Source organism: Theobroma cacao, chromosome 9, assembly GCF_053813885.1.
Source record: "Theobroma cacao isolate CCN51 chromosome 9, ASM5381388v1, whole genome shotgun sequence".
Classification (NCBI taxonomy): domain Eukaryota; kingdom Viridiplantae; phylum Streptophyta; class Magnoliopsida; order Malvales; family Malvaceae; genus Theobroma; species Theobroma cacao.
The window spans coordinates 11,027,598-11,053,843 of record NC_142647.1 but is presented as its reverse complement, the minus strand read 5'-3'; the positions used below and the strand labels follow the sequence as shown (position 1 = coordinate 11,053,843).

The 26,246-nt window shown below is 33.4% G+C and overlaps 2 protein-coding genes across 2 annotated transcripts; one reads left to right on the top strand and one right to left on the bottom strand.

The window, feature by feature from the left end:
- The first annotated feature begins 11,734 nt into the window (after positions 1-11,734).
- SCY1 (SECY homolog 1) lies at positions 11,735-17,888 on the top strand. The gene is made up of 8 exons (XM_007013946.3): positions 11,735-12,120; positions 12,553-12,707; positions 12,810-13,195; positions 13,384-13,683; positions 13,766-13,855; positions 16,131-16,254; positions 16,821-16,984; positions 17,428-17,888. The coding sequence occupies exons 1-8, from the start codon at positions 11,942-11,944 to the stop codon at positions 17,656-17,658; spliced, it is 1,629 nt and encodes a 542-aa protein (XP_007014008.3). The 5' UTR covers positions 11,735-11,941; the 3' UTR covers positions 17,659-17,888.
- A 402-nt stretch (positions 17,889-18,290) lies between these two features.
- CNGC17 (cyclic nucleotide-gated channel 17) lies at positions 18,291-25,842 on the bottom strand. Its single transcript, XM_018127188.2, has 7 exons — positions 25,381-25,842; positions 24,011-24,587; positions 23,030-23,242; positions 22,586-22,887; positions 20,564-20,675; positions 19,873-20,109; positions 18,291-19,361 (listed from the first exon to the last, which is right to left on the bottom strand). Exons 1-7 carry the CDS (start codon positions 25,407-25,409, stop codon positions 18,633-18,635), a joined length of 2,199 nt encoding a protein of 732 aa, XP_017982677.2. The 5' UTR covers positions 25,410-25,842; the 3' UTR covers positions 18,291-18,632.
- Between the last annotated feature and the right edge of the window lie 404 nt (positions 25,843-26,246).

The following is a 26,246-nucleotide window of genomic DNA, read 5'->3' as shown; positions in this document are numbered from 1 at the left end:
TCCAAATAGCTTCTAATTGATGCCTATCCTAAAGATATTGGTCTTCTTAAAATTAATCTTCAACCCTGAAACAATCTGATAATATCTTTACACTCTTTCTAAATTAAGTAAACATTCTAAATTGCGTTCACAAAAAAGAAAAGTGTTATCAACATATTGTAAATGTGAAAGATTCAAACCTCTTTCACTAATAGGAATACCATTACATATTTGTTTTGCCTCTGCTTTCACCATGAGACAACTAACAGCTTCGACAACTATATTGAACAAGAAAGGAGATAATGGGCACCTTTGACGAAGGCCTCTATGCAATTTAATAGGTTTAGTAGGTTAGCCATTAACAAGGATTGAGATTGAGGCTGTTGTGATGCACTCGATAATCCAATTATGCCATTTTCTCCTAAACCCCGTTGTAAGTATCATGAAATCAAGAAAATACCAACATACACTATCATATGCCTTCTTAAAATCCACCTTTAATAACATAAACTATCATGTGCCTTCTTAAAATCCACCTTTAATAACATAAACTATCATATGCCTTCTCAAAATCCACATTTCGTAACATGCCAATTATCTCATTTGCAATCAAAGAGTAATCTAATAGTTGTTTGCCCTTAATAAAAGCAAATTGATGAACCCCAATTATGTTTTCCATTAGTTTTTTCAATCTATTAGCCAAGACCTTAGCAAATATCTTATAAACAATCCCTACCAAACTAATTGAATGATACTCGCCTACTATTATGAGATTCTTTACTTTTAGGATTAAGGTAATGAAAGTTTTGTTAATCCCATGACTAAGCCTTCTATTCTTGAAAATCTTTAAAAAGACAACTTAAGAAAAGACAGGATACAATTTTTTTTGAAAAAAAAAAAACCTGTTAAGTTGAAAATTCTATAAAGGCACAAACAAGAAAAAATAAAGGCATAAAATAAAATGAATGACGTTATGAATTGATCTTTCACTTTCTAAGGTACATAGGCAGCTTGGTTACCAAGTTCAATCAACCAAAAGCAAGTTCTCTTGGATTAAAGATAATTCACATCTTTGCAATGATGAAACTATAAAGTTGACAACGATAAATGAAAAATAAATCAAGTTTGTACTTCTCTTTTAAGTTGCGTGATTCAGGCCATTAAATCTCAAGCAAAACAAACTATTATTGCAAGTTGAATTGCTTTGAAATTTTGTTTGCGATTAAATTTTGTCACAAAAGTGTCTTGAAGGTTTCCCTAGCTTTTTTTTTAACTTTCTTTACAAATAAAGAAAAGCAATTAGAAAGATTGATTTTATTACTAATTTGAAAGGCATTACATCATGAAAGAAAATTATGAAAAGTCTAAATCCTTAAAAAAAATCATAAACAAGAGTTATATGAATAAGGAAGCAATTAAATTAAGGCTTCCACTTGAAATTCTTCAGCTCTTCTTGACAAGATTCCAACATGCTCTGTTACAATTCTAAGGAATTGGTTTCATGTTCACTCAAAATAGGAAAAGACTTAATGGAAACTATCTTATCATGACTCTTGAAAGTACTAACTTTTCTTCTATGTAACTCTTTTTCATTATGTTAAAAAGATAAGCTTAAAGTAAAACCACCAAAAGGGGGTGAATTGGTTGTGAAATAAAAATTTCTCTTTTTTCAAAAATCTTTGAAAATGAAGAAAAATATAAGAGAATGAAACAACAAAATAGAGTATAAAATGAATGACTAAAGAGTAGAATAATAAACAATACTCAACAGTATTTTTATAGAGATTTGGCCTTCTAATGCCTACGTCCTCTCCCTTGATAGCACAAAGAGTTCGAATCCATTATCAGCTTACCTTTTCAACGGGATCAAGCGTAACCTTTACACTATGCCGTTTACTAAGATCAAGCGTAACCTGCACAACATGCCTTTTGTAGGATCAGGCGTAACCTTTATTAAGACACTATCTTTTGCAAGTTCAAGTACAAGCTTTACACAAATGTAGCTTTTTAAAGGATCAAGCAAAACGCCTTTACTTTTTTCTTAGAGGTATAACCAATATAACAGTGGCTTCTAGTAAATCTCTATCTCAAAACCTTTAAAAAGGTTGATAACGAAGTTTAAGATTAGAAAGATGAGAGCTTTCTCAAATGATATGAATGATGAAGGAGGTTTAAGCTTAGGAAAGTATTAGCTGAAGGATAAAAATGTGATCTTTAGGCTATACTTTGCTCAAAGATAGGAACTTTCTGTTCACAGCTTTTTCTCTTGTTTTTTTGCTCTATTTTTTTCAAAAATGATTCAAATTTATTCAAAATCTATCAATGTCAAACCCTACTTTGTAAAATAATTATAATGTCATTCACATGCTCGATAGAATGTTTGTATATTTAAGAAGTTCGAAAAATCGTTAAAAGACGATATTGCCCCTAATGGTACCATTGAGTCGATTAAGCCTCGAACTAGTTCAAATAGGAATTTTAAGGTGAAATTAAGAGTTTTACAGTTCAGGGATGACTCAAAATGGTAATTTGGAGTTCGAGAATCAATTCGGAGTCAAATCAAAATTTTCACTATCTAGGGACAAAATCGTAATTTTTCTACTCACGGACAAAATTTGAGATTTTGAGAGAATTTAGATAACATTTGACAAATTGGAGAATCGTATGAGTATAAGGGATGAAAAATATGTCTATGGGTAATTTTTCAGTTTTTGAGGTAAAAACGTAATTTTTCACTTTACGGGGGTAAAAGTGTAATTTTTAAAAATTTACTCCAGCAAAACTTTGGAAAAGTCTATAAATTTCATGGAAGACATGGATAAGTGAAGAGAATTGAGTGGTAGAAAAAGAAAGTCAAAAAGATGGCTAGAAAAAATAAAATAATAAAATATTCAAAAGATAAATAAAATAATAATATTTTATTAAGCCTATTAAAAGGCTTGAAAATTCCAGAATTCTTCATTGGGAGGGTCAGCTAAAACCAGCAGGAGAGAGAGAGAAATAAGAACAAACCCTAGAGTGAGAAAATTCAAAGAAAAAGTGTGATTTTTCAAGGAATCAAGTGTTTAAAGGTATGGTTTTTCAAGCTTAGCTTAAGATTATGTGTTTTGATGATGGATTCAAATCTGATCATATGGGTTTAGAGAGAGAAAGTTGTTAGATTAATTTGATTTTGAACTATGTTAGTGTTTAGTGTTAGTTTAGCATGTTTATGAGTAAAACAACAAGAAAAATATTCATTTTCTCCATTAATTTCTCTAGGCCGAATCTAGCCAATGATGTGTGAGGATGAGGTTGACTTTATTTTAAGAGAATTAGATGGAAAAATGATGAATTATGAGGTTGGAAATTAAATGGGAATTTTTGGTGCAAAAAAATTGAAATTTTTACCCACTAGGGGTAAAAGCGTAATTTGTGGTCCGAACTGATAAATTTGACCACATTCACAGTCATTGAGGTATTGTGGATATAATTGGATAATTGAAATTGAAATGGATGGACTTGGAGTTGAATTGGAGATTTTAGAAATTTACACCGTGTATAGGCGAGTTAGGTCGGACACTGTGATTAAACGATTGTCCAAACATTTCACACCCTATCTAGTGCATACGCATGGATAAGAGCCTAAAATAATATATATTGATTTGACACAAATTATTGAAATTTTTGTGTCATGTATTGTGGATAGGTGGTGAGCTATCTGATACGGGTAAAAGACTACACCCGAGGATCGAGAATAAGAGTATATCTACTCCTAGTACAGTGAGTAAACTTACTATCGTCTTAATTATCTAGAGTAGATTTATTTAATTGTTTGATTTTATGAAAAAATGGTTTAATTGAAAAATTATTGTGTTTTATGGGAAAATGAGATTTTATAAAATAATTTTATAAAATTTTTGAAAATTTAATAATGATTTCAAAAATAGAGTAATTGGAGACCTATACTATGATTGTGTTGTGTATCCATGATTTTACATTACATGGCTTATGATAAATGTGGGTATGACTGGTTATTTTTATGATTTTAAGAATATGTGAACTGCTTTGATTTGCCTTGAACGTGTTAAGTGAGCCATGTCATACTATTGTGATTTTATTGATTGGTGGATTATAAAGTGGGCACTGCAGTGACGGGGGTTCCGTGGGCTAGCCTAATTAGAGGGGCACGGTTCCCAATTATTGAGCTTACCTCGATTGGAGAGGCGCGTAGGATAACTCCCAATGTAGGATTTGAGTACACTTCACGCTGGCCACCACGTGAAATTGGGACTCAGCCAATGCCAAGGAACGGCTGTGTTGTCAAAGGTGAAATGTGTTTGTGTATGTGACAATAAACAGCCTTGGCGGTCTCGGTAAAATGCCTTCGCGGGGTATCCCCGAGAATAAATTTTTGGCAAGGGCTAAGTTTTTGAAAAGTGCATAAGCCATGTTGAGTAATTGGATGAAATCCAATTATTTATATGGGTTGGGATGAATTATTTTAATTGTCTCATATTACTCGGCTTTAGATTATTTTGATGATGTCTGTCTACTCACTGAGATTTTATAATCTCACCCTTTCTTCCTATACATTTTTCAGGCTCAGAATAGGCAATAGACTGTCAATTGCATCGAGAAGTAAATTTCGGAGTTGCATCCTAGAAAGCAAGGTTATAGACTTAAACCTTCTCAGTTATTTGGGGACCCACGTGTCATTGTAATTTAAATTGCATACTGCAGTTTTCTATATTACAGTATGTATAAATTTATTTTGTTTTTATGTGCAGAAAATTAATTTTTGATGTTTCAAAAATATATATATGTATTGTTTTACATTAAAATATATTATTTTAATTAATATTTTTATTTTATTTTATTATTCAAAAAAAAAAGAAAGAGAGAGGAATGGAAAAACTAGTACAAAAGCCTTGCGAGGTCTCAAAAGGCATTCGGGGGAAGAATATCTGTTGAGGCTTTGCGGCAGTTGTCACAGGCTCGATGAGAGTTCCGGGTCGTGACAATCAAAATCCATACTTTAACGTTCTCAAGGTAGGTATTTGTTAGTGCAATAAGCTCAATGAGTATAGTTCCAAAAAAGGGTGAATTGGAATCTTTTAAATGTTTTAAAAAAAATTTCAATTTAAAAAAAAAATAAAGTTCCTTCAAGTTAAATTCCCTTTTTTATGAATAAACAAGATAATTGATTTCTTGTCAAGTAAGAGAAGTTAAAAACACAAATAAGATTGAAGAAGTGAAAAAGGAAAATTAATACAATAGTTTTGATCGAGGTTCGACCTTCTTGCCTATGTCCTCTCCCTTAGATTCACTAAGGAATTTGAAATCTACTATTAGAAAAAGATTTGGTACTATGCTTTTTATGGATCAAGCACAACTTTTCAATACAATGCCTTTTTATGGTTGAAGTACACCTAATCTATCTTTCGTCTTACTTAAAGTATAACCACTCAAAAACTACCTTTTCAATTGGTTATAACCACTCAAAAACTACTTTTTCAATTGGTTAAGGTATAACCACTTAAGTGAATAAAAGAGAGAAACATAAGTGCAACTAGAATGCTTCTTAAGGGCTAAGTAGTAGGTTAAGTACAATGTTTGGTGAAGAAAATGAGCAATGAAGGCTCAATAATTATACAATCGAAAACTTAGATGCTAGAAAAAAAGTACAAAGAATGTTAAATGATTTGAGCTGAGTTCTTCTTTCAGAATTATGTTTCAAAGTCTTCCAAACTTCATAAATGTTGTAGGAGCTTGTGTTTATAGTTATCGAAGCTTCAAGGGTCGTTGTAGATGCATCAAATGTGAAAATAGTCATTTTTCTCTTCATTCTGGACTCCAAGGATCATATTATATCAATACATGCATGGATGTATCGATACATTGCTCCTTTATTTTTGAATTCTAGTGAAAATGTATCGATACATTGTGGAATGTATCGATACTTTTAGGCTTGGCTATAAGGGTTTGACCACTCTGCTAAACATGTATCGATACATTTGTTAATGTATCGATACTTTTAAGGCAGAAAGCACTCTATTAAAAATGTATCGATACAGTTGATAAATGTATTGATACTTTTGAGGTAGTAAGCATTTTGTTGCATTTATATTGATATATTTTGACAATGTATCGATAGATTGAGTTTGACTTTGTGAATTTTAACTTCTCTAAAGAACATGTATCAATAAATTTCAATTTTTATTGATACTTGTCCAAATTTATTGATACATAATGAACACGAATTAATAAATTTGGACTAGAAGGCATTTTACAAAGTCCTTTTCAATTTTTTTCTTTTAAAACTCATTCGTAAGTGCTAAAAGGTGTCTAGAATTTATTTTTCAAGTCTTAGATGATATTTTGATCATTTTCTTTTGTCATTTCAAAACATGGTATCAATTTGAAAGTTATAGAGCTAACTGTATTTATAGCCTCTATGATTGAAATTTGAATCATTTCTTGTATGTTCCAGCCAACTGGCATAATTCTGTCGCATATGTAGAATCAATTCTTTGCTGTTGAGTTGTCGATTCTTTACAAAGTTTAGAGCTTCTTGTCTCAGGAGAATCAATTCTTTTATTTTGAGGTGTCTGCTCTTCTACAACTAGGTTCAAAGGTGACACGTTTGCAATCTTGGAGAATCGATTCTTTTGCCTTAAAGTGTCGATTCTTCACTATAGTCTGATGTCAATATTTGAATTTAAGCTTGATTTTTGCTGCTTCAATCTTGTCCAATTGTACCATCTCTTCCCTGGTCACCAAGTTTCTAAATTTACTTTTAGTGCTTCAAGAACCGATATCTTCTTCATGTGGAATTGATTCTTTCTTTTTTGTATTTCTGTCTTCTGCATTCTATCCCTTTAAACTTGATTCTTTGTCTCTAAGGTGTTGGTTTTCACAAATCCTGAAGCTTTTGTCTTTCAAAAACTGACTTCTTCTTTTCTTCAAATTGATTCTTCACTATTGATCTTTACTTAAGAACTGACTTCTCCTTTTGCAGAATCAATTCTTCCTGTTATAAAGAATAGATTTTGCTTTTTCTTCATTTAAAAATCAAACCTTTTCTTTTGAGAATTTGATTCTTAGGCTAACACTTTGAGTTTTGAAAACAAAAGATCTTTAAGAAAATTAAAAGACATTTTTTTAAGTTCATGAGCATGATCGTTTATATTCAAAACATGTTCAAATATTCATAGCATTTCAATACATCTTTCTCTTAAGTTCAGCTTCAACATTTCTTTAAGGATTTTCTCCCTATTCAAAAGTATCTTTTATTTCTTTTCAAAACTCATTAAGTTCAATCAATTTTGTCATTTCAAAACAAGAATAAAGCTAACACATTCTCTTTAAGAGAAGATTCAATCTTATTCTTCATACATCACAAAGCATTCAACTCTTCAAGATGTACTAGTTTAGATTGCAAGTCATTTGTTACACCCAAAAGCTTCATTTTCAAGTAACTAGAGTATGACCCTTGCTTTGCACATGTGCCTTTTTGCACCATTTCTTTTTCTCTCTCTTTGCTTCAACATCTTTTCTCTTTCTTTCTCTGCCTTGAAATAGAGGAAGCAGAATTATCAAAGAAGCTGTGGATATCTCTCTCTTTCTCCAAGACTGAGCTTTTGTTGTTATTGTTGTGTTTTACAAATGGTTTACCTTTTGTTCAGAAAGAGAGAGAAAAAAACTAAGACCAGCCTCATTTGTTTTTGCTCTCATTTTTTTTTATGCTACAAAAAACCCAAAAGAGAGAACAAAGTCTAGCCCTTTTGTGGGGATTTATTGTAAATTCATCTTCTTCTATTTTTTCTTCAAATTTGTTACCAATCCTTTTTTTTCTTTCCTTGTGTTTCCACTATTGTACTCTGATAGAATTATTCAGGAGCATTTTTTAGTTTTTGGTTTTACTCACATGTGCGAGCAATTTGAGATTTCTTTTGGAAACCTGTTAGAGCTTTACAACTCTCTTTTTAAGCTTTGTGGCCACTCTTTAAGCTTACATGTGACAAAATGAAGTATGTTATAGATTTCAAATCTTTAAGACAAATTCCAAGGAACTAGCAAGCAAAAAAACTTAATCAATGGATGTTCAAATAATTTTTGGCCAAATACTTTCCCATAGGGTCATGGCAAGCTTTGAATGAGAATTATGGATCGCTCCATTAGCATTGGCTTTGGAAAGTTCTAAAGGTGCGAAGTGGCAAACGTAGTTGCCTCTCCACCTAGCTTATGATTATCCATGAAGTAAATCCTAGTGGACTATTCAACATGTCATCAATAATAGAATATCATATTTCAAACGTCTTTATTTTACTATGAATATGATGTTTAGCAAGTCCTGAACAAGGCAACTTTGCTCTACCATTTCCACTAACCTTTTACTAGTAATACTAGTAATAACACCTCCTTTCAACTTCTTCAATCATACAATCTGCTAGTGCACGTTCTTCTTCAAGTGTCGAAACTTGCTTGTAAGTTGCCATTTCTATATTATTAGGCACTTGATAGAATGAACATATACTTGCTCAATTATTAAATGTACATATTATATGCTAGAGACAAGCAAATCTACAAGTCGAAAACCAAGCAACTTACTTCTTTGTTTTGCTGTGCGTATGATGTTCAACAAGTTTAGAACCATGCAACTTTTACTCCATCATTGTTGCTAACATATTATTAGTAGTACTAGTTGAATCTCCTTTTAAATACTTTAATCATACAATTTACTAGTGCACAAGCTTTCTTAAGTGTCCATACTCTCTTATGAGTTACCATTCCTATATTATTATGCAATTAATAGAATTAACTTGTACAGTTGTTAAACATATAGATTATATGCTAGAGACAAGCAAACTTATGAAGAAATAGGTTTTAATTCCAATATGCTAATAGACAAAAGAAGCTTGGAAGCAAACTTAACGGATATATGTTAGAGATAAAGCAAACTACCATGCATTTCTTTTTAAAAAAATATATATTTTTAACGTTTCCTTTTAAAATAAAAAAAAAAAAAGAGATAATTTTGATTAATCCAAGAAAAGTTACAACCATTTTTCTCAAAAGCATCATAATTCGATCCAACCAAATTCACTACTATTTTCAACAAAAGCAATCAAAAAAGGGTTTTAAATATTTTAACTTTTGGGTTAGTGTCAAATTGAATGAGTAGAAAACAAAGAAATTAAAAAAAAAAATCAAAACCTATATGTAAATAACTTTCTAGTATTTTATTTTTTGAATTTTTGAAAATTAACTAAGGAAACAAAAAATTTCGAGTAGAATTTCAATTTACTCAAAACATATTCACTGTCGTATTACACAAACAATCAATTAAATCTCAAACACACAGTTTAATCAAATATAAAATACCAATTACAATAAAAATATTAATTTTTTTCACCAACAAATACTAAAATAGTCTAGGTTAATTTCAAGAGTGAAACAAAAGATACCAACGTAAATATCAAAACCAAATCGTCAATCTACTATGTTAGAAAAGCCTTTGATCGATGACGGCTTTACTAACGATGATGGGTTTGAGCTTGGAGGGAGGGGCAGCTCAACTAGGGTTTGCTCCTAGTTGTTTTTTCTTTTTTATATATAATTTCATTTAGTTACAACATCTATAACTCCATGTAAAAAGCCCCAGGCTCTCAGATAGTACCTAGACCTAACAATTTTGGATACGATATGAGAAGACACAAGATTAAACAAGTTTAAGTTTAACCTAAACATGTTTCGTATTTAATCATATCTGACACGTTTAAGATACGAGTAACATGTTTAAATACGTTTAATTAAGCGTGTTTAAACATATAAACGTGTTTAATCGTGTTAACGTATTTGAGCATGTATATATGACACATTTATTGTTAAAAATTAATAATCAAATACTATTTTAATCTTACTTAAATAATTTTAAACCATTATTTTAATAAGTCTTTTAAATTTTATAAAGATAATAATGTAATTATGCCATGCCTAAACCCTAATTTTGAACTTTTATTTTGTTGTATCTAATTTTATTATTATTTTTTTGTTATAATTTTTTTTATAATTATTGATTTTAAATTTAAATAATAAAATTATATTTAATTATCAATATTTTTATTTAATCGTGTTAAACATGTTATCGTATTGTGTCGTATATTGACATGTTCAACAAACATATTAATTATATCGTGTCGTGTTACGTGGTTATTAAACATATATATGTAAGTATTTTAGATTTAAGATACGAATATTATTCGTGTCATATTTGTGTTTAACCTTAACGTGCTTCGTGTCTAATCATATCTAACATGTTTAAGATACGAAAATACAAATTATCAAGTCTAACAGTACCACGTGGGCACTTCAACTAAAAATGTTACAAGTCAAAAGAAGTAGTTGGCTTTTGCCTGTGGAGCAGTCAAGAGAGAGTTGTTATGAGATTTGGTCTTCGGTGGGCCACATCATTGGTGGCCTATATGGGTGATGGGTTACAATTAGACTTGACAATTCGTGTTAACGTGTCACATACGATTAGACACGAAACACGTTAAGGCTAAACACGAACACGACACGTTTAATATTCGTGTCTTAAATTTAAAATACGTACAAGTACACGTTTAATACACGTGTAACACGACACGACATGATTAACACGTTTATTAAATGTGTCAATATACGACACGACATGATTAATAACACGTTTAACACAATTAAATAAAAAAATTTACAATTAAATATAATTTTATTATTTAAATTTAAAATCTATAATTATAAAAATAATTATAATAAAACAAAAATAATAATAAAATCAAATAATTACCAAACGTTAAAAATTAGGGTTGAGCATGTATAATTATATTATACACTTTATAAAATTAAAAAAACTTATTAAAATAATTATTTAAAATTATTTATATAAGGTTAAAATAGTTTTTAACTATTAATTTTTAATAGGTTAATAAATATGTCACGTATACACGTTTAAACACGATAACACGATTAAGTAAACGTGTTTTAAATGCGTTTGTTGTGTTTGACACGTTAAAACATGAAATTTTCGTGTCTTAACGTGTTAGACATGATTAGACACGAAACACGTTAAGACTAAACCGAAAACCTATTTAACTCGTGTCTTCTCGTGTCATGTTAATGTGTCGTGTTCAAAATTGTCAGTTCTAGTTGCAATTGGCAAGATTTGTCAACTCAAATTCTAGTTATAGGTAAAAACAAGCATTTACTAAGGGTATAAAGGAAAAAGAGTTCATTTTTCTATTGAAATTAAAAATAAAGGTCTAATTTTAGAAATTATATTAAAAATTTAAATAAATTTTTATTTTTTATTATATTTTAATTAAATTTTTATATTTTTATTTTAATTCAAATAAATTTTTATGATTAATAATTGATTAATTATTGTTAATTAAAATATCACTTGTGATCTTGATATAACATAATAGATAATGACGTGACATATTGATATGACATGGTGGCATGATCGCGTAATATTTTCATTTAATGTTCAGTTACATTAATAGCATTTACCATAAAAAATAATAAATTATATTTTAACTAATGATAGTTAATCAATTATTAATTATATAAACTTATTTGTGAAATAATATAAGAATAAAAAATATTTAATTTTTTAAAAATAATTTAAAAAAATTATGTGAAAAATAAAGTAAAATAAGAGTGTGCATGGGATTACCTTACCTTTGAAATTTTTGACAAATTGAGAAATCAAAATTCTGGAATTCTGAGCTATCAGATGAAGAGGAAGCAAGCAAGCATACCCGAGAATCTTATCGATATTTCAGCCAAAAATTAAACATTGCGTGAAGCAAACGCGCTTACAACAAGAGATGACATCCGAGAGCAACTGGAGCCCTGGCCACTATATCAATGAATTTCATTTGTTAATAGCCCCCGGAAAACAAAAACTGTAACCCAACTAAGAGTTGGAAATAGGATAATGTTGATAACGGTCAGAGAAGCTTCGTCTTGGCCTCTTAGCTTCAACCTCTGTACACTCTCTCATCCCAATCCCAAACCTTCTCCATTATTCAAAAACTATGTCTGCAGAGCCAGTTTAACTGTCCATAGAAAACCCAGCTCCAACCAATCATGGAAACTGGGTCTTCTTTCTAACGGGTAACCTCGTTCAGATACCCTTTTGTATGATCTTCTATAAATCCTTGTTTTACCCTTTATTTTTTCCATTTTAGTCTTGTAGTCTCGTTCAAAAAATGGTCTTCTTTTTGGCTTGAAATTTGCTTGTATGTTTTGTTTAATATTATTATATGCTTTATATTGTACATTGAGCTTGCTATTGCTAGGGAGGAAAATGTTATGTTCTGAGGGGATAAGCAAGTTATTTATTGTATTTTTAAGGACTAGAAGCTTGGGCGATATGACAGATCAGAATTCTGCAAAGAAAATTTAGAACTTTGCATGCCGAGTTTCTTAGCGCTATATATTTAAACTCCATGTCTTTATTAACTTCTGAACCACTGCTAGGAATTTTCCGGTAGACTTGCTGTTATTTTAATTGTCATTTGTCTTCTGATTGGAATTCCTTCTCAGCCATAAAGGATCTGTTTTTGATCCCCTGGGAATCAATCCAGATGTCTCTGGTCTAAATGGTGTTTGGGAAAGTTTTTTAGCCTTGTTAACACCTACGTTTGAGAGTACTTCTGGTACAAAGAAGGGGAAATCTTCTTCAGCTCGAGGAGCGGCAGGTTTGTTTTTTGAGCTTATAAATTTATTTATCAACTATTTGCATGCGGCAAAATGATTTGATCCGTCTTGGCAGTTGACATGGATCCTTTGGACTTTGGCAGCTGCAATTGAGGACAGTTCCATTGATTTTGGGGACTTCTTCAAAGGCGAATTACCTGGAAAATTTCTCAAGCTTTTAGCGTATTTAGCCCTGTCACGTCTTGGAGTTTATATACCTCTAGGTGGGGTTAACCGAGAGGCTTTTGTTGGCAATTTGGATCAGAACAGTCTACTGAGCACTTTGGATTCATTCTCTGGAGGAGGCATTGGTAGACTTGGTATATGCTCCCTCGGTATAGTTCCCTTTATTAATGCACAAATTGTGTTTCAACTCCTTGCCCAAGTTTACCCTAAATTGCAAGATCTTCAGAAAAGAGAAGGTGAAGCAGGAAGAAAGAAAGTTCTTCAGTATACTAGATATGCTTCAGTTGGTTTTGCTATAGTACAGGTAAGGAACTTAATTCCCCAGTGACTTACAGGTTAGCTAACTAGATATAAGGTAATTGTTAGGTCTGTATCAATGTTTCTCATCCAAAAGGTCCTGAATTCTACCTCCTTTTTCCCCTCCATATTATGTGCTATGCAGATGACCATTGCTAAATATAATGTCTTATATATTATTGCGTTTCATGGCAGGCAATTGGCCAAGTACTATACCTTCGTCCATATGTCAATGACTTTAGCACGCAGTGGGTTCTCTCCTCTGTCACTCTATTGACGCTTGGTGCTGTAGTTACGACATATATTGGGGAAAGAATTTCTGATCTAAAACTTGGAAATGGCACATCTCTTCTAATATTTACAAACATTTTATCCTACTTGCCAGCATCTTTTGGTAGGACAGTTGTGCAGGCATATCAGGATGGTAACTACATTGGACTTGTTACCATCATTATCTCATTCTTCCTGCTGGTTCTTGGCATTGTCTATGTTCAGGTAACCCTACTTGTATTGTTTATAGAAGTTCTATCAGTGAAGGGAAAAAAATCTTAACAGTTGTCTCAACAAAGGGTTTCAGGAAGCAGAGAGGAAGATTCCACTCAACTATGCCTCAAGATACACCAGCAGAAGTGGAGGGCTTCAAAAATCTGCTTACCTACCTTTTAAGGTCTGTGTTCCCAATAATTGCTTAAAAGGTTCTAATATTGTGATGTGCTTGATGATAATAGTACTGGCCTCACTGAGGTGTAACAAAATTGGAATGGATTCTTTGTTTGCATGAGAACTCAATTGAGAAACATATCGTTGGCACCAACTTCTCACACGTAAAATGGATTAAAATACTGTATAATTTGTGCCTGAACTAATTCTTACAAGTTGATATTCTTTCATTGGGACATGCTCACTAGCATCATTCACTCTTCTAGTCTGTCAAGGGGCAGCTGAAGCCTAAAGTGCAAGTAAACATATTTTTTCTTATGGCTTATGATCATAATTAATGGAGTACTTTATTATGTTGATTATGTCACAGTCAAGGACTTGTAGGAAATTCAATTGATCATGAAGAAGAGCTTGAATAATTTTAAACACATTTCCATAGGTGCATCTTTTATACAAAGATCACATGATTTGAATAATTTTAAATACATATCCTTAGGTGCATCTTGTATACAAAGATTGCATGATTATGATCTCTTTCTTGTAACTATGCTTGCCAGTTTTTGAACCATGACGTAGCATTTATTTGTTATTTGCATATCTTCTAGAGAGGGGTGTTCTTTGACCTTCTTATAATTTGGGATTGGGAGATAGTAAAGTAAGATAGCTGTCAAATTTTGCTACACTTGCATGTGGATGATAGATTATGAGAAAAAAAGATAAATTAGTTGGATCCTTAACAACATATTCAGTTCGGTCTGGTACGAGCAGCAACTTAAAAGTAAAAAAAGAGGGTGATATGCTTGCATTCTCCACACCAGCTTTAATGTCAGAAATTATAGGCATTTTGTTAACCTTAGACATTGAAGTTTGGTAAATTGACAGATTACCACCTGCCCCTTACATTTTGTTCTATCCTCCACGTCAAGACACACTTAGCATTTGGACTAAGAACTGATGAGGAGCCCCTAAGGTGATGCAGTTTGAGTAGAGAAATATGGTGAAGAAAACAGTAGATTTAATACTCTTGATATGCTGATGGAATTGTGAATTGGGACCTTTGGAAGCTCATATCAAAAGTAAAAACCTTTGAAGTTATTAAATCCACTGAAAGAGTGATGTTGTCAAGTGGGGAACAGTAGGATTTCCAGTTAAATTCCTCGAAGCTCCAACTGCTAATCAGGGAACTGGGCAACCTACTAGAGGAAAAGCCCAAATGTTAAAAAGAATTGTTTGAGAGGTCGAGTGTGAAAATTGGATGGATTTTTTAAATTTACAACTTAGTGTTCTGGCCTATACTGTCAGGCTGAGATCATTTTTAACTGCTTCTTATGAGCTTCTATGCATGGTTTGGGCAACTAACTATCAACATATACAAAAGATGAGCATGGCTGAGATGAGTATTTTGTGTTGGATATGTGCATGGAAGGACATACTTATTTATGAGATTAAGAATGATTGTATAAAGGAAAAAGTGGGGGTTGCAGCATTGAGGTCAAAATGAGGGAAACATGTATAAGGGGCTTTGGACATGTGAAAAGGAGACCTGCAAAGTTTTGAGAAGATGTGATTTACTGGAGGATATTCATATCAAGAGAAGAAAAGGAAGACCAAAGAGGACACAGATGGAAACTAACAAAATGGACTTCATATCACTGAGCTTACTGAAGATATGGCTTAAATAGAGCACAGTGGTGAAATAGGATTCATATAGCTGAACGGCCATAGTGGGAAAAGGCTTATTACTTTTGTTGTTGTTCTTGTTGCTTGTTTAGCTTCTGGTAGATAGGAGCACTTTTTCCATCTCTTTACCACTGTTATTTCTCACAAAGTTGTGCGCCTGTTTCCTGTGAAAATTTCTCTTTTTTGTTTCCCTATCCTTTCTAAATGTAAAATTGTTACCTTTAGCTGCTGCTAAATTCTGATTTCTATCTGTTTGTTCAAATCTTGCCAACTTACTCTGTCCATCATGTTCATGACTGTTTAACTTGTTTTGATTTTATTTGTTAACTTTGTAGTGTTTGATAGGACATTTACATTTATTTAATTGAAATGGAAGTTTCTATCAGTGTGATGGTCATTTTGATCATGCAAACTTTCAATGCACTTCTCTGGTACCTCATTCCTGCTCTAGTTTCTTGTTAACTCCGACATTTCTTTCACTGGTGTTGCATGTGCAGCTTCCCTATCTTTCCTTAATTGAGATTACTAATTATGTTTGTCCGTCTTTCAATCAACATGTAGTGTCTTGTCTTTGTATTCATTCAATTGTTTTGGCCAACCAGGTGAACAGCTCTGGAGTGATGCCAATTATATTTTCGACATCATCCCTAGCTCTTCCTGGTACTTTAGCACGATTCACTGGCATATCTGTGCTAAAGAAGGCTGCAGTGGCTTTGAATCCTGGAGGTAAAATAATGATTTTGACTGTTAGAAGTTCTTAAGGATGAAAATGTGTACCTGATTGATATGAGATGTACCTTGGCTTTATAATCTGTTTGGTTTTCTTCTGTAGAAGCTGTCAGTTAGCAAAATCTTTTCAGTGTTCTGTGAATATATTTCATTGACACATGCTGCGTTAAATCTTAAATTTAAGGGTTAAAATCTTGTCATGTTCCTTCCAAATATTTCAAGACGTAACAGATGCTTGAACTGGTGAAATCTCTTATTGCCAATCCAATGCTAACGGTAGGACAACGGTTTAGTTCTTTTTTCTTGCTTTGCTACAGTGTTTAAAACCTTTCATCAGAGCTAGGTGAATGATGTGAATTGCTTGTTGAAACTTATATAATTTTCTAGCCAAAGAAAGAAGGGGTGGGCAAGGGAAGTTACACTCTGTAATTTTCGTTGGTGTAATCCTGAGAAAGGACTGAAGAAGTAAAATGATATGAAAGAATATGCCATTATTATATCCTTTTGGCAGTTGAAGTTCCCACCTTTCTATATGATTAATTGTAAACTATAAACGTTTGTAGGATCTCTTTACCTTCCTACCAATATCTTGTTGATAGCCTTTTTCAATTACTACTATACTTTCCTACAACTGGACCCTGATGATGTTAGCGAACAACTGAAGCGCCAAAGTGCTTCAATTCCACTGGTCCGACCCGGTAAAAGTACAGCAGCATTTCTGAAGACGGTAATCCTCTTTTCTGTAGCTAGTGACTTTATTGTGCTAGCCTGATATTTATTTAGTGATACATGTTGATGATTGTGTTCAACTGCTTTTACCATATAGTCTGCGTGTGGTTATCAATATGATCGTCTATGACAATTCATTACAAAATTTTAACAAATTTTGTCCTCTAATTCTAGAAAAGGAAAAAAAAAGGAAAGAAAACAAAGAAATTTATCATGACTTGAGATGTGGACTCCTGAAATTTTCAACTATTTAAATCCACTTTCTCATAAGGTAGGTAATAGATATTTGTGTCTTCTGCTCCTTGTATTCAAACCGCTTCGTTATTTAGATATTGTATCCAAAATTATTTGGCTGACTTTAATTGTATTTCTAACTTAACCTCCATTTGTTTTTTCTTTTTAAATGACGGACTCATATTTGCATCTATGATTGGAATATAGGTTCTTAGTCGGATATCAGTTTTGGGTTCAGCATTTTTAGCAATCTTGGCTGCTGGTCCTGCTGTAATTGAGCAAACCACACACTTAACTGCATTCCGAGGATTTGCAGGGACTTCTGTTCTTATTCTTGTGGGATGTGCAACTGATACTGCAAGAAAAGTTCAAGCAGAGATAATATCTCAAAAGTACAAGAACATAGAGTTTTATGACTTCGACAGGTATGGGCCCTAAATGTGGGTAGCAAGTTGAAGACTGGACGAGGATGAGAGGACCGTTTTGCAATGATTAATTCTGTTTACGATAGCTTCTCTAACAGTGTGATGGAAATGCTTGCTATGAACTTCATACTCTGTCCATGGTCAATTTTTCCAAGCATAAGATCAACTAAGGATGTATCTTGTACATATGCTACTCTGCGGCCACAATTATTCTTTCAATATATTACAAGGTGATTGAAAACTTGTAATGTGCTTATTGATCAATTCTTGTCTAATGCGTAACAAGAATGATTTGGAGAAACAAAAGATGGGATGCTGAGAAATTACTTGGGAAATGCAAAACATAACAAACGATGGGATCAACTGTCAACTGTGAAACTTGGTTTAATAAGTAGACATGTGCAAAAACAGATGGAAGGCCACAAGAAGCTTGATCCTGAAAAGGAGGCTCTTCCATCCATTAAAGTTTCCTGATGGTTTTTGTGGTTTATCGCTTAAACAAATGCTCAGTTGTGGCATTAAATTTCTAGTTACTATATGGCCAAAAGCCTACTTCATCAGCATATGTTACTAATCCGCAACTCAGAACCGTTTTTCCACTTTAAAATTAAATTAAAGGAAGCTGGATTCGACCTTAGGCCAATCTTCTTGCCAAATGCACTTTATGAGTAAATATTATAAGAGAATCAGAATGATCGCCAACCTTTTACATCAAATCAATTTGCTAATATCTCAGTATTTTCCAAGGCTCATGGGTTAGACTCAGCTAGCATTTGATGAAACCCCACTAATAGATAGCAAATAGTATACAGGTAGTGCACAACACAACCTTCTCCTGCACGTCAGAAAGGTTTCCATCCAAATCTGTTCAAGATCCGGGATTCCCGATCCCATCAACAAGATTCTGAATCTGCTATTATACCGAAATATGTCTGACCCCAAGTAGAGAAGCTCAAGCAACATATACTCCTATCACAATGCAAACAATCAGTCATCATCAGGCTCGGTAGAAAAGTCAGGTTCTTCGGGTTTTTGTAATTTTGGCAAATCAACATCCTTGATCTTTTGAGCTCCCCTCCTAGTATTTGCTGCAAACCTTGATGCCAATATGGTGACTCCAAGGTTAAGTTTCGTCTGAGAAGAATTGGAGCCAGCAGGGAATATTTTCTCTTCCTCCTGCCCAGTCTCATCATCCCCTTTCTCATCCAAAGTAAATGAGTCTGTCATAGTCAGATTGTTTTCCATCATCCTCCTTTTGTACCGACGCCAAGCAGCCTGTATGAAGCAAGCTGCCCATGTCCTCCAATGGTGGGAGTAAAACCGGAAGGTGTGCTGTAGTTTCTTGCTATGGAGCCGTCTAAATTGGTTAGCCACAAATTTAAGATCTTCAGCACGTAGTGCAAAAGCTTCAACCTCAACTAAAGCTCTGACTGTTCTAGTAGAAGAGGGCAAGTTCATGGTGGATTTTGGTAGCAAAGCCCATGCCAGTAGTTCCTCTCCACAAAAATCTCCAGGTCTCAGCACAATTGAGTTGAAGAAACCAGTTCGACCACCATTAGTTGTTGAACTCTCTAATCTACCTCTAATAATGAAGAGCATCTCTGTCACAGGGTCACCCTCACGAACTAGATAGGTACCTTCAGTGCTCAAGGACGATACAAGACGCTCACATATTGCATCAAGCAGCTGATCATCCATTTGGGCGAAAAAGGGGACCTGCAAATGAGAGTAACTTTAATGAAACTAATTATCAGATTTAATAAAGAAATACCATATGGAAGATTGCAAACCCTTCCTTAGGTTTAAACACGTTAACATTTTGGAGTCAGATCTAATCTAATTGGGTGCAGCAACATTGTTGAGGCAACATATTGATGTTGTTTGATGGAAAATTCAGAATGGAACACATAGACACCATTAGAAGGAAGATTCTTGCAAAATGTGGTAAATGTATGCATTTTTATTCCACCTAAGAGGCAGGATCTAAGTGACGACTATGCACAGCTCACAAGGTAGTTAACCTAGATCTTCGCAATATGAATGCCCTGCAAGAAGAAAAGTCATGCTCAAAACAGAAGAGGCTGGTTTCTAAGTAAATAATTACATGACTCTTCAAACTCAATGTGGACAATCTCCCATCAAGACTTAGTAGGAACACCTAAAACATAAGCAAGTTAACCATGATTTGAAACTCAGAAAGATATTGATTTGGGAAAGCACTGCATACACGTCGAACAAGGTCCAAGCATAAGTGACGTTGGATATCATGACTAAGATCAGCAGGTAAGCCACGCAAGATGGCTTCTTCATTAACTCCCCGTGTTGCAAGCCATTTATACTGAACAAAACGTCGAACACGATGTTTTAAATCTTCAGGGAGTTGGCGATGCCTCATCCACTCCTCAGTGTCCCTTCGCTTAAGTCTCCATTCCTCAAGTCTCACTGTGAGGGATTGCAGGTATGTCTGTATCACATAAACAAAAGTAAACTATCAGAATGTGTAAGAAAAGTAACATGACAGGAATAATTGTTTTAACTGAGGAGGACAAATAATCAGTTTAAAATTAATTTGAAAATTGAAGCATAATGCAGTATTTTGCCAGCTACTAGAAACTAGATAAGAATGCATCTTACTTCCTATTTCACAACTTCCCTGTAGGGGGAAGAAAGAAAAAGGAGATCACAACTGCCACGAGTGGACAGCTCAAGAAAGACAGTACTATGTAGTCAAGACAAAGTTTTGACAGATACAAATTAATTAGATGCATTCTACTGAACAAATTCAAACAAAAAATTCCATCATCAACACATAACTGTGAGATGATTGACAACATATATCACAACTTTATTTGAGTTAATACAAACAGAATGAATTTAATGTTACAAGGAAAATGTCAAGGATACAAACTTTCTGATACCTGCATGTTGCCAATCAAGTGGGCAAATAGAACAAGGCCCAAGATAGCAATAAGTATAGCAAATAGTGTCTCCCCAATGAATGTTGTTGTTGACAAATTCTGGCCATAGGAACTGAGATGATATGAAAACAAAAGGCATGTATCAACATTTGTAATGACAAGAACTCATTAAATGACATCTGCTTTCTTTAATTTTCATATTAGATAAACTAATTCAGTGTGCAAAGCAATTTTCCTGTAAATGATATGGAAGAAAAGTGCAAATGATCTACAATACTCTAATTAGCATTTCATGGAATAGGTATTATAAAACCATTAAATAATATGAAATGATGATTGCTGGTCATCATTTGTTTAAATTTGAAACAGCAAACAACAATGTTGATCCCACTGCATGCCCATCTACTACTTCCTAGGGGCACATAAAGATATAACCTCTCTATTTTGAATGCTGTCCATTCCAAACTGGAAGAGAGAAACATAAAATTGACCAGTAGGCATCCGATTTTATTCATTTCAGATACATATCTAAAAGAAAGAATTTCGTATATTAATCACAATTATGGTGAAGGTTTACATCTTTTCCATCAAATCTTCCAGGAATATTTATCTCATTGAACACAACTGAACCATTCAATATATTCACATTGTAGTAATAAGGTACACTTTCTGCCTCATACTGAAACCTACAATAGAATATGACCAGTTAAGATGATAACAGTTGTGCAATACAACATCACAGGCAAGATATTGAGTGCATCACTCGAGTTGGCACAATTTTTTGATGTGCTGCAAATGTTTTTGAAATCAAGTAGCTTCCAAATCTTAGTAGAACAGAAGTGTTTCCTTCTCGCGCCTCCACATGGTCACCGCATTTCTGTGTCCCTTCACAAAGGCTTAGTAAATGGCTGTTCTCATTGGCTTTTGGTTCTTTTCTCGAACAGTTTTATGGAACTGTTCAAAAGTATTGTTACCAAAACTAGAAAGGGAACAAAGGGGAAAAGGTAAATAGTGTGGAAGGAGGGAAACAATATTATCATGGGAACTTATCTCCATAACCTTCCATCACTTCAGCTGCAATTGCAAATTATTGCATATCTTCAACCATATACCAAATGTAAATTCCAATACATATGCCTCTGATTCTTTGCATTGATGGCAAGGTCATAAATTAAAGAGAGAGAGAGATAAGTTTACTCAGGGAAGAATGCAGGAGCCAAGAACTTATGCTTAGCAAGGAATTTCCAAGCCCAAATTCAACAGATGAACCACAACATTTTCCCTATGGCCTTGTGACATAGTTCACAAGCAAGATATTGTAATTTCAAAACAGTGCACTTACTAGCATCAATTGTTTTTCAACTATATTATATGGAAAAGATGAATTAAGTTAAAGATACTTACTGCTTGGCTTTAGGCCATTTGGAGGACAAGGAAGACCTCTGATGGCACCTCATTAATGATAGAGGCCTTTCTTTGAGTTGTTAAGGGGAAAAATTATTAGATTAACAACTCATATGTATCTCATGAGATAGTTTCACAAAGGAAGGATTTATCATTTTCGTATGAATCTTCACTTATGTCCTAATATCTCTCCATCTTGTAAAGGCAAAAACAGTGAAAACCCACAAAAATTTTGATGCTAACAAAGAAATAAACTTGCAATTCTACATAGTTGAAATTCCATATTAATGCAACCACCATGCAGCAAGTGCATAATTATTATATAAATGTCATTTGATTGCATGTACAGTATGTCTGAACTACACTCTCACTATATTGACAGAGTATCTAATGCAATGTGGTTAGTGAAATCCCATACCGGTACTGCATTGGCACCTAAACTATTTTTTGTAAGTGTAACAACAAAATTTACTAATCGAACAGTTTAGTTGCACTCATCAGCCACCAGGAGATTATCCAAATAAAAAATTGTATCAGTGTATTCTGTGAATAAAGTCAAAAGTAATAAGAATTGGAATAGAAGATAATTTTTATCTATAAAATTTAATAAAATCACACCTAAGTTGCTGTAAGCCCCACCATAAGCAATAGAAATACTTCTCGAGAAAGCCCGAAGAGACAACATTTTTTTTTACTGCACTTTCAAATATGCCATATTGGAAATTTATGTCACTTCTTGGATCACAGCTCTTGAACACATCTGTAACATCCGCCCACATCTTGCGATCGTCACTGCCAAAAGTGTCACAATCTAAATAGTATAGACTGCATCTGACAGGAGCAAATTCTGTTTTGCAAATTTTCTTCCAGCATGACGTATACCTGTCAACAGAGAGCAGATACCATGCTGCCCCTACGACCTGCATGAGGAGGCATATTTTTGTGTGAAAACTGACAGAGGGGGTGAGAAAAAAATTGAAGTCACTGACAAAGAGAGCACAACAAACACACAAACCCGAGATCAGAAAAAAAGGCTAATAATAAAGCAAGTAGATAACATACATGGCTAGCTAACATGTATAGGAGAAGATTGTAGGCAGCACCCGCCCAGGCAGTCTTCGTAACCACTCCAGTTGCTTTAATAATTTGAGAACTTAATGGAAAAATCAAATATAATCTGGGAATGTACTGAAGCAGAACAATTAGTGCAAGGGCATTGTTGTTATGGTCAGTTCGAGCACTTCTTGTTGCCGGAATGATAAACCAGATAACTATCTGCAAAAAATAATTCAATGAACTGTGCTTTCATCTTTCTCATATTTAGTACCTAGTGCACCAAAGAGGAAATCACACATTTATTTCATTAATAATTTTTCCCGACGATTAAAGATGAAGTCTCCCCAATGTACTTTCAAGAACTTCTAGTGCGGTACATTAGGTGGAGTCTGCCCCAGAATAACAGCAATATTTATGAAAAACAAAAAAGACACAAGAAAACTATACAAGAAGACCATAAATATAATTGTGCTTCAATTTTAAGAAGATAGAGGGCAATATGGAATTAACCATGACACTTGAATCAAAGGCTAAAGCACTCCACTTCAAAATATCCTTGAATGGCAAAGGGATTAATTAGACCCCTAATCTTCACTAGAAATGTAAAATGTACTTAAAATCCAAATAAGAACAAAGAGAATTGAGTTATGTACAAAAAGGCATTTCATGCCTCGTATATATTTATTAAGGAAACCAAGATCCTTTTGGTCAACAAAGGATGATGTGACATAACCTTCTAAATTGTAATAGTTCCAAAACATGTTATAAGGCTCACATAATTCCTGTTTTGGTTGATTAGGGAAACAAAGAACCACAATTCAAGTACAAGCCAATGTCCATCGAGTCCACTGTGGAAATATAAGTTATTTACAATTTATTTACTCTGTTCTACAATTGAGTTCAAGTGACAGAACAATGCAAAGTAAAGTAGGCAACTAATGTTTACCATAGGATTTCAGAAGAAATATGGTGTTTTAGAACAAATACCTGAGGAAGAGGCAGTGTTGCAATGAGATCTACAAAGAAGTCAGATCTAAGATACCTCTGTGCAATCTTCTTAGGGTCCATTACAAGTTCACCCCTTCCAAACACTCGAGTTGTAGAGTTTGGTGCAACATAACCTGTTCTGAACTTTATAATTATGTGCAACAAGTAGAAAATATCAGCAATAGTCCGAAAACATGTAACAACAATTCTCAAGCTTGTATCTGTCTTTACACACGAATTGGTTGCAGGCCCTCCAACAGCAGGCAAATAAAAATACAATGGGTCAATGAAAAGTGCCACCAAGCAGGAAATAATGAAAACCCAGTTCCATTGTAACACAATCTCACTGCCAGGATCAAGAATTCTCTTGTACCATGGTGCATTGGCCTGTGGAAAAGCCTTCGTCCTTCCAATTTTTCCTATTTCAGGAAGTCTATTTCTTCCTCCCACTATCCCATTCTCCGGTTTCAGCACTGAAGAAAATGAAATCTTGTACCCAGAAGATGACTTTTCAAGGAGTGACGGGTCATTCTTTCCCCATGGAGTTTCTTTCTGCCGTTTCCCATCAGAATAAAACCTAGAAATAAACAAGTTTACCAAAGAACTCCAATTGTTCATATCAAGTATTTCCATAAAACTTTTTACTGAAAGTAGAAATGAGTTTGCATACAAAAGAACATTTTAATGATTATCCAAAAAAAAAAAAATTTTCATGATTTTAGGACTAGGATTTGTTCAATTTACTCACTATTCATTTTCAAACCTAAAATTCAAATTTATGAAAACTTTTCTCTGTTCGGTAATTGAATTAACCCTTTCCTTCTACATTTGACTCCCACAATATAGCAACATCATCTAGTATCCTTCATCATAGATAAGGGGCATTTCAACTTTAATCAGCAAGTCCATTCAAAGAGAGGAATCACCTTCACTTTTTTTTGAAAAAAAAAAAAAGACTTTACATTTCAATGCGTTCCACTACCAAGAAAATTGAAAATTACAGAGATTAATTCCAGTTGAATAAAAGTTCACTTTTTCCGGCAAACAGATAATAAGAAATGTAAAAGGTTCCATCACTACTCCACTAAAAACAGCAAGAAAACATTATGCAAGAACCCTCCTGATTAACTCTTCTCCAGTCCCCCCAAGTAATAGAAACATGACCCAATTCATCCATATTAGTTATACGAAGCTCCTAATTAATTATTACCAGAATTCCAGCTTTCTTTAGTCCCTACTAAAAGTCTAAAACTTCCCATAACTTTCCCAGCTCCAAACAGCATATGTTTACAAAAGCAAAACTAACCAGCAAAGAAATGCTAAATCAGAAACAAAGCTACTAAGGGGAAAAAAAATAGCAAACTATTTACCTGACAAGCTTTTCCTTCTTCAATTCCATTGCCAATAAGAAGCAGAAGAAAAAGCAGCAACTTTAAATCTGATCTTCAAAACCCACAAAACAAAACCCTAAACAAACATGACCCAAATGACAAAAGATGAGCTTTAATACATCAACTTTCTTTCCTTGAATCTGAGCTTGTTGAAACTGCAAGGAAAAGCGACGTTATGGGTCGCCGAGAAAACAAATAGATTTGTAAATCTTATTCGTGTCTTTCATGGGATGACAAATTGGCAAAGTCACGAGTTCTTGCTTTTAGTTAGTTTCTGTAACATCTTCGCTAACTTGTTTAATATTTTACTGCCAGATTTTGGACCGGACAGGAGGAAGAACGTAAGTCAATCCAAGTTGACTGGAAAATAGCCAAAAGCGAAAGTAAAGTCAGGAATTAACCCATTTTGAGACTGTTTTTCTTCTTAATAATGTTTTCATTATCACACGAAAGAGAAAACTTTGGTTTTTCTACCTAATGTTTTGCAAATTTTTCTTTGGTTGTGGTTGAAATAAGAATGTTGAACGACTTTTTAAACGAAAATATTCATAATTCGCATGCATTTTTTAAAGTTCAATTGAATTTTCTGCTTTGGTTGCGAAATTTATGTCTGATCTTAGAATAAAACTGGTCTTCTTTGTACCAAAAAGAAAATTTGTAAATGGTCTTGTTTAGTTTTTGTTTTCCTTTTTGTTTTGTCCTTGTTGAATCCCAAAATGAATGAGCATTTCATAAAAGTTAAAATTTAATTAATACTTATTGATCATAGTAAGTGCTATTTTTAATTGGTACAAGACTTAAAAAATTTAAAATAATTTTATATTTTTTTATTACATTGAATCAAG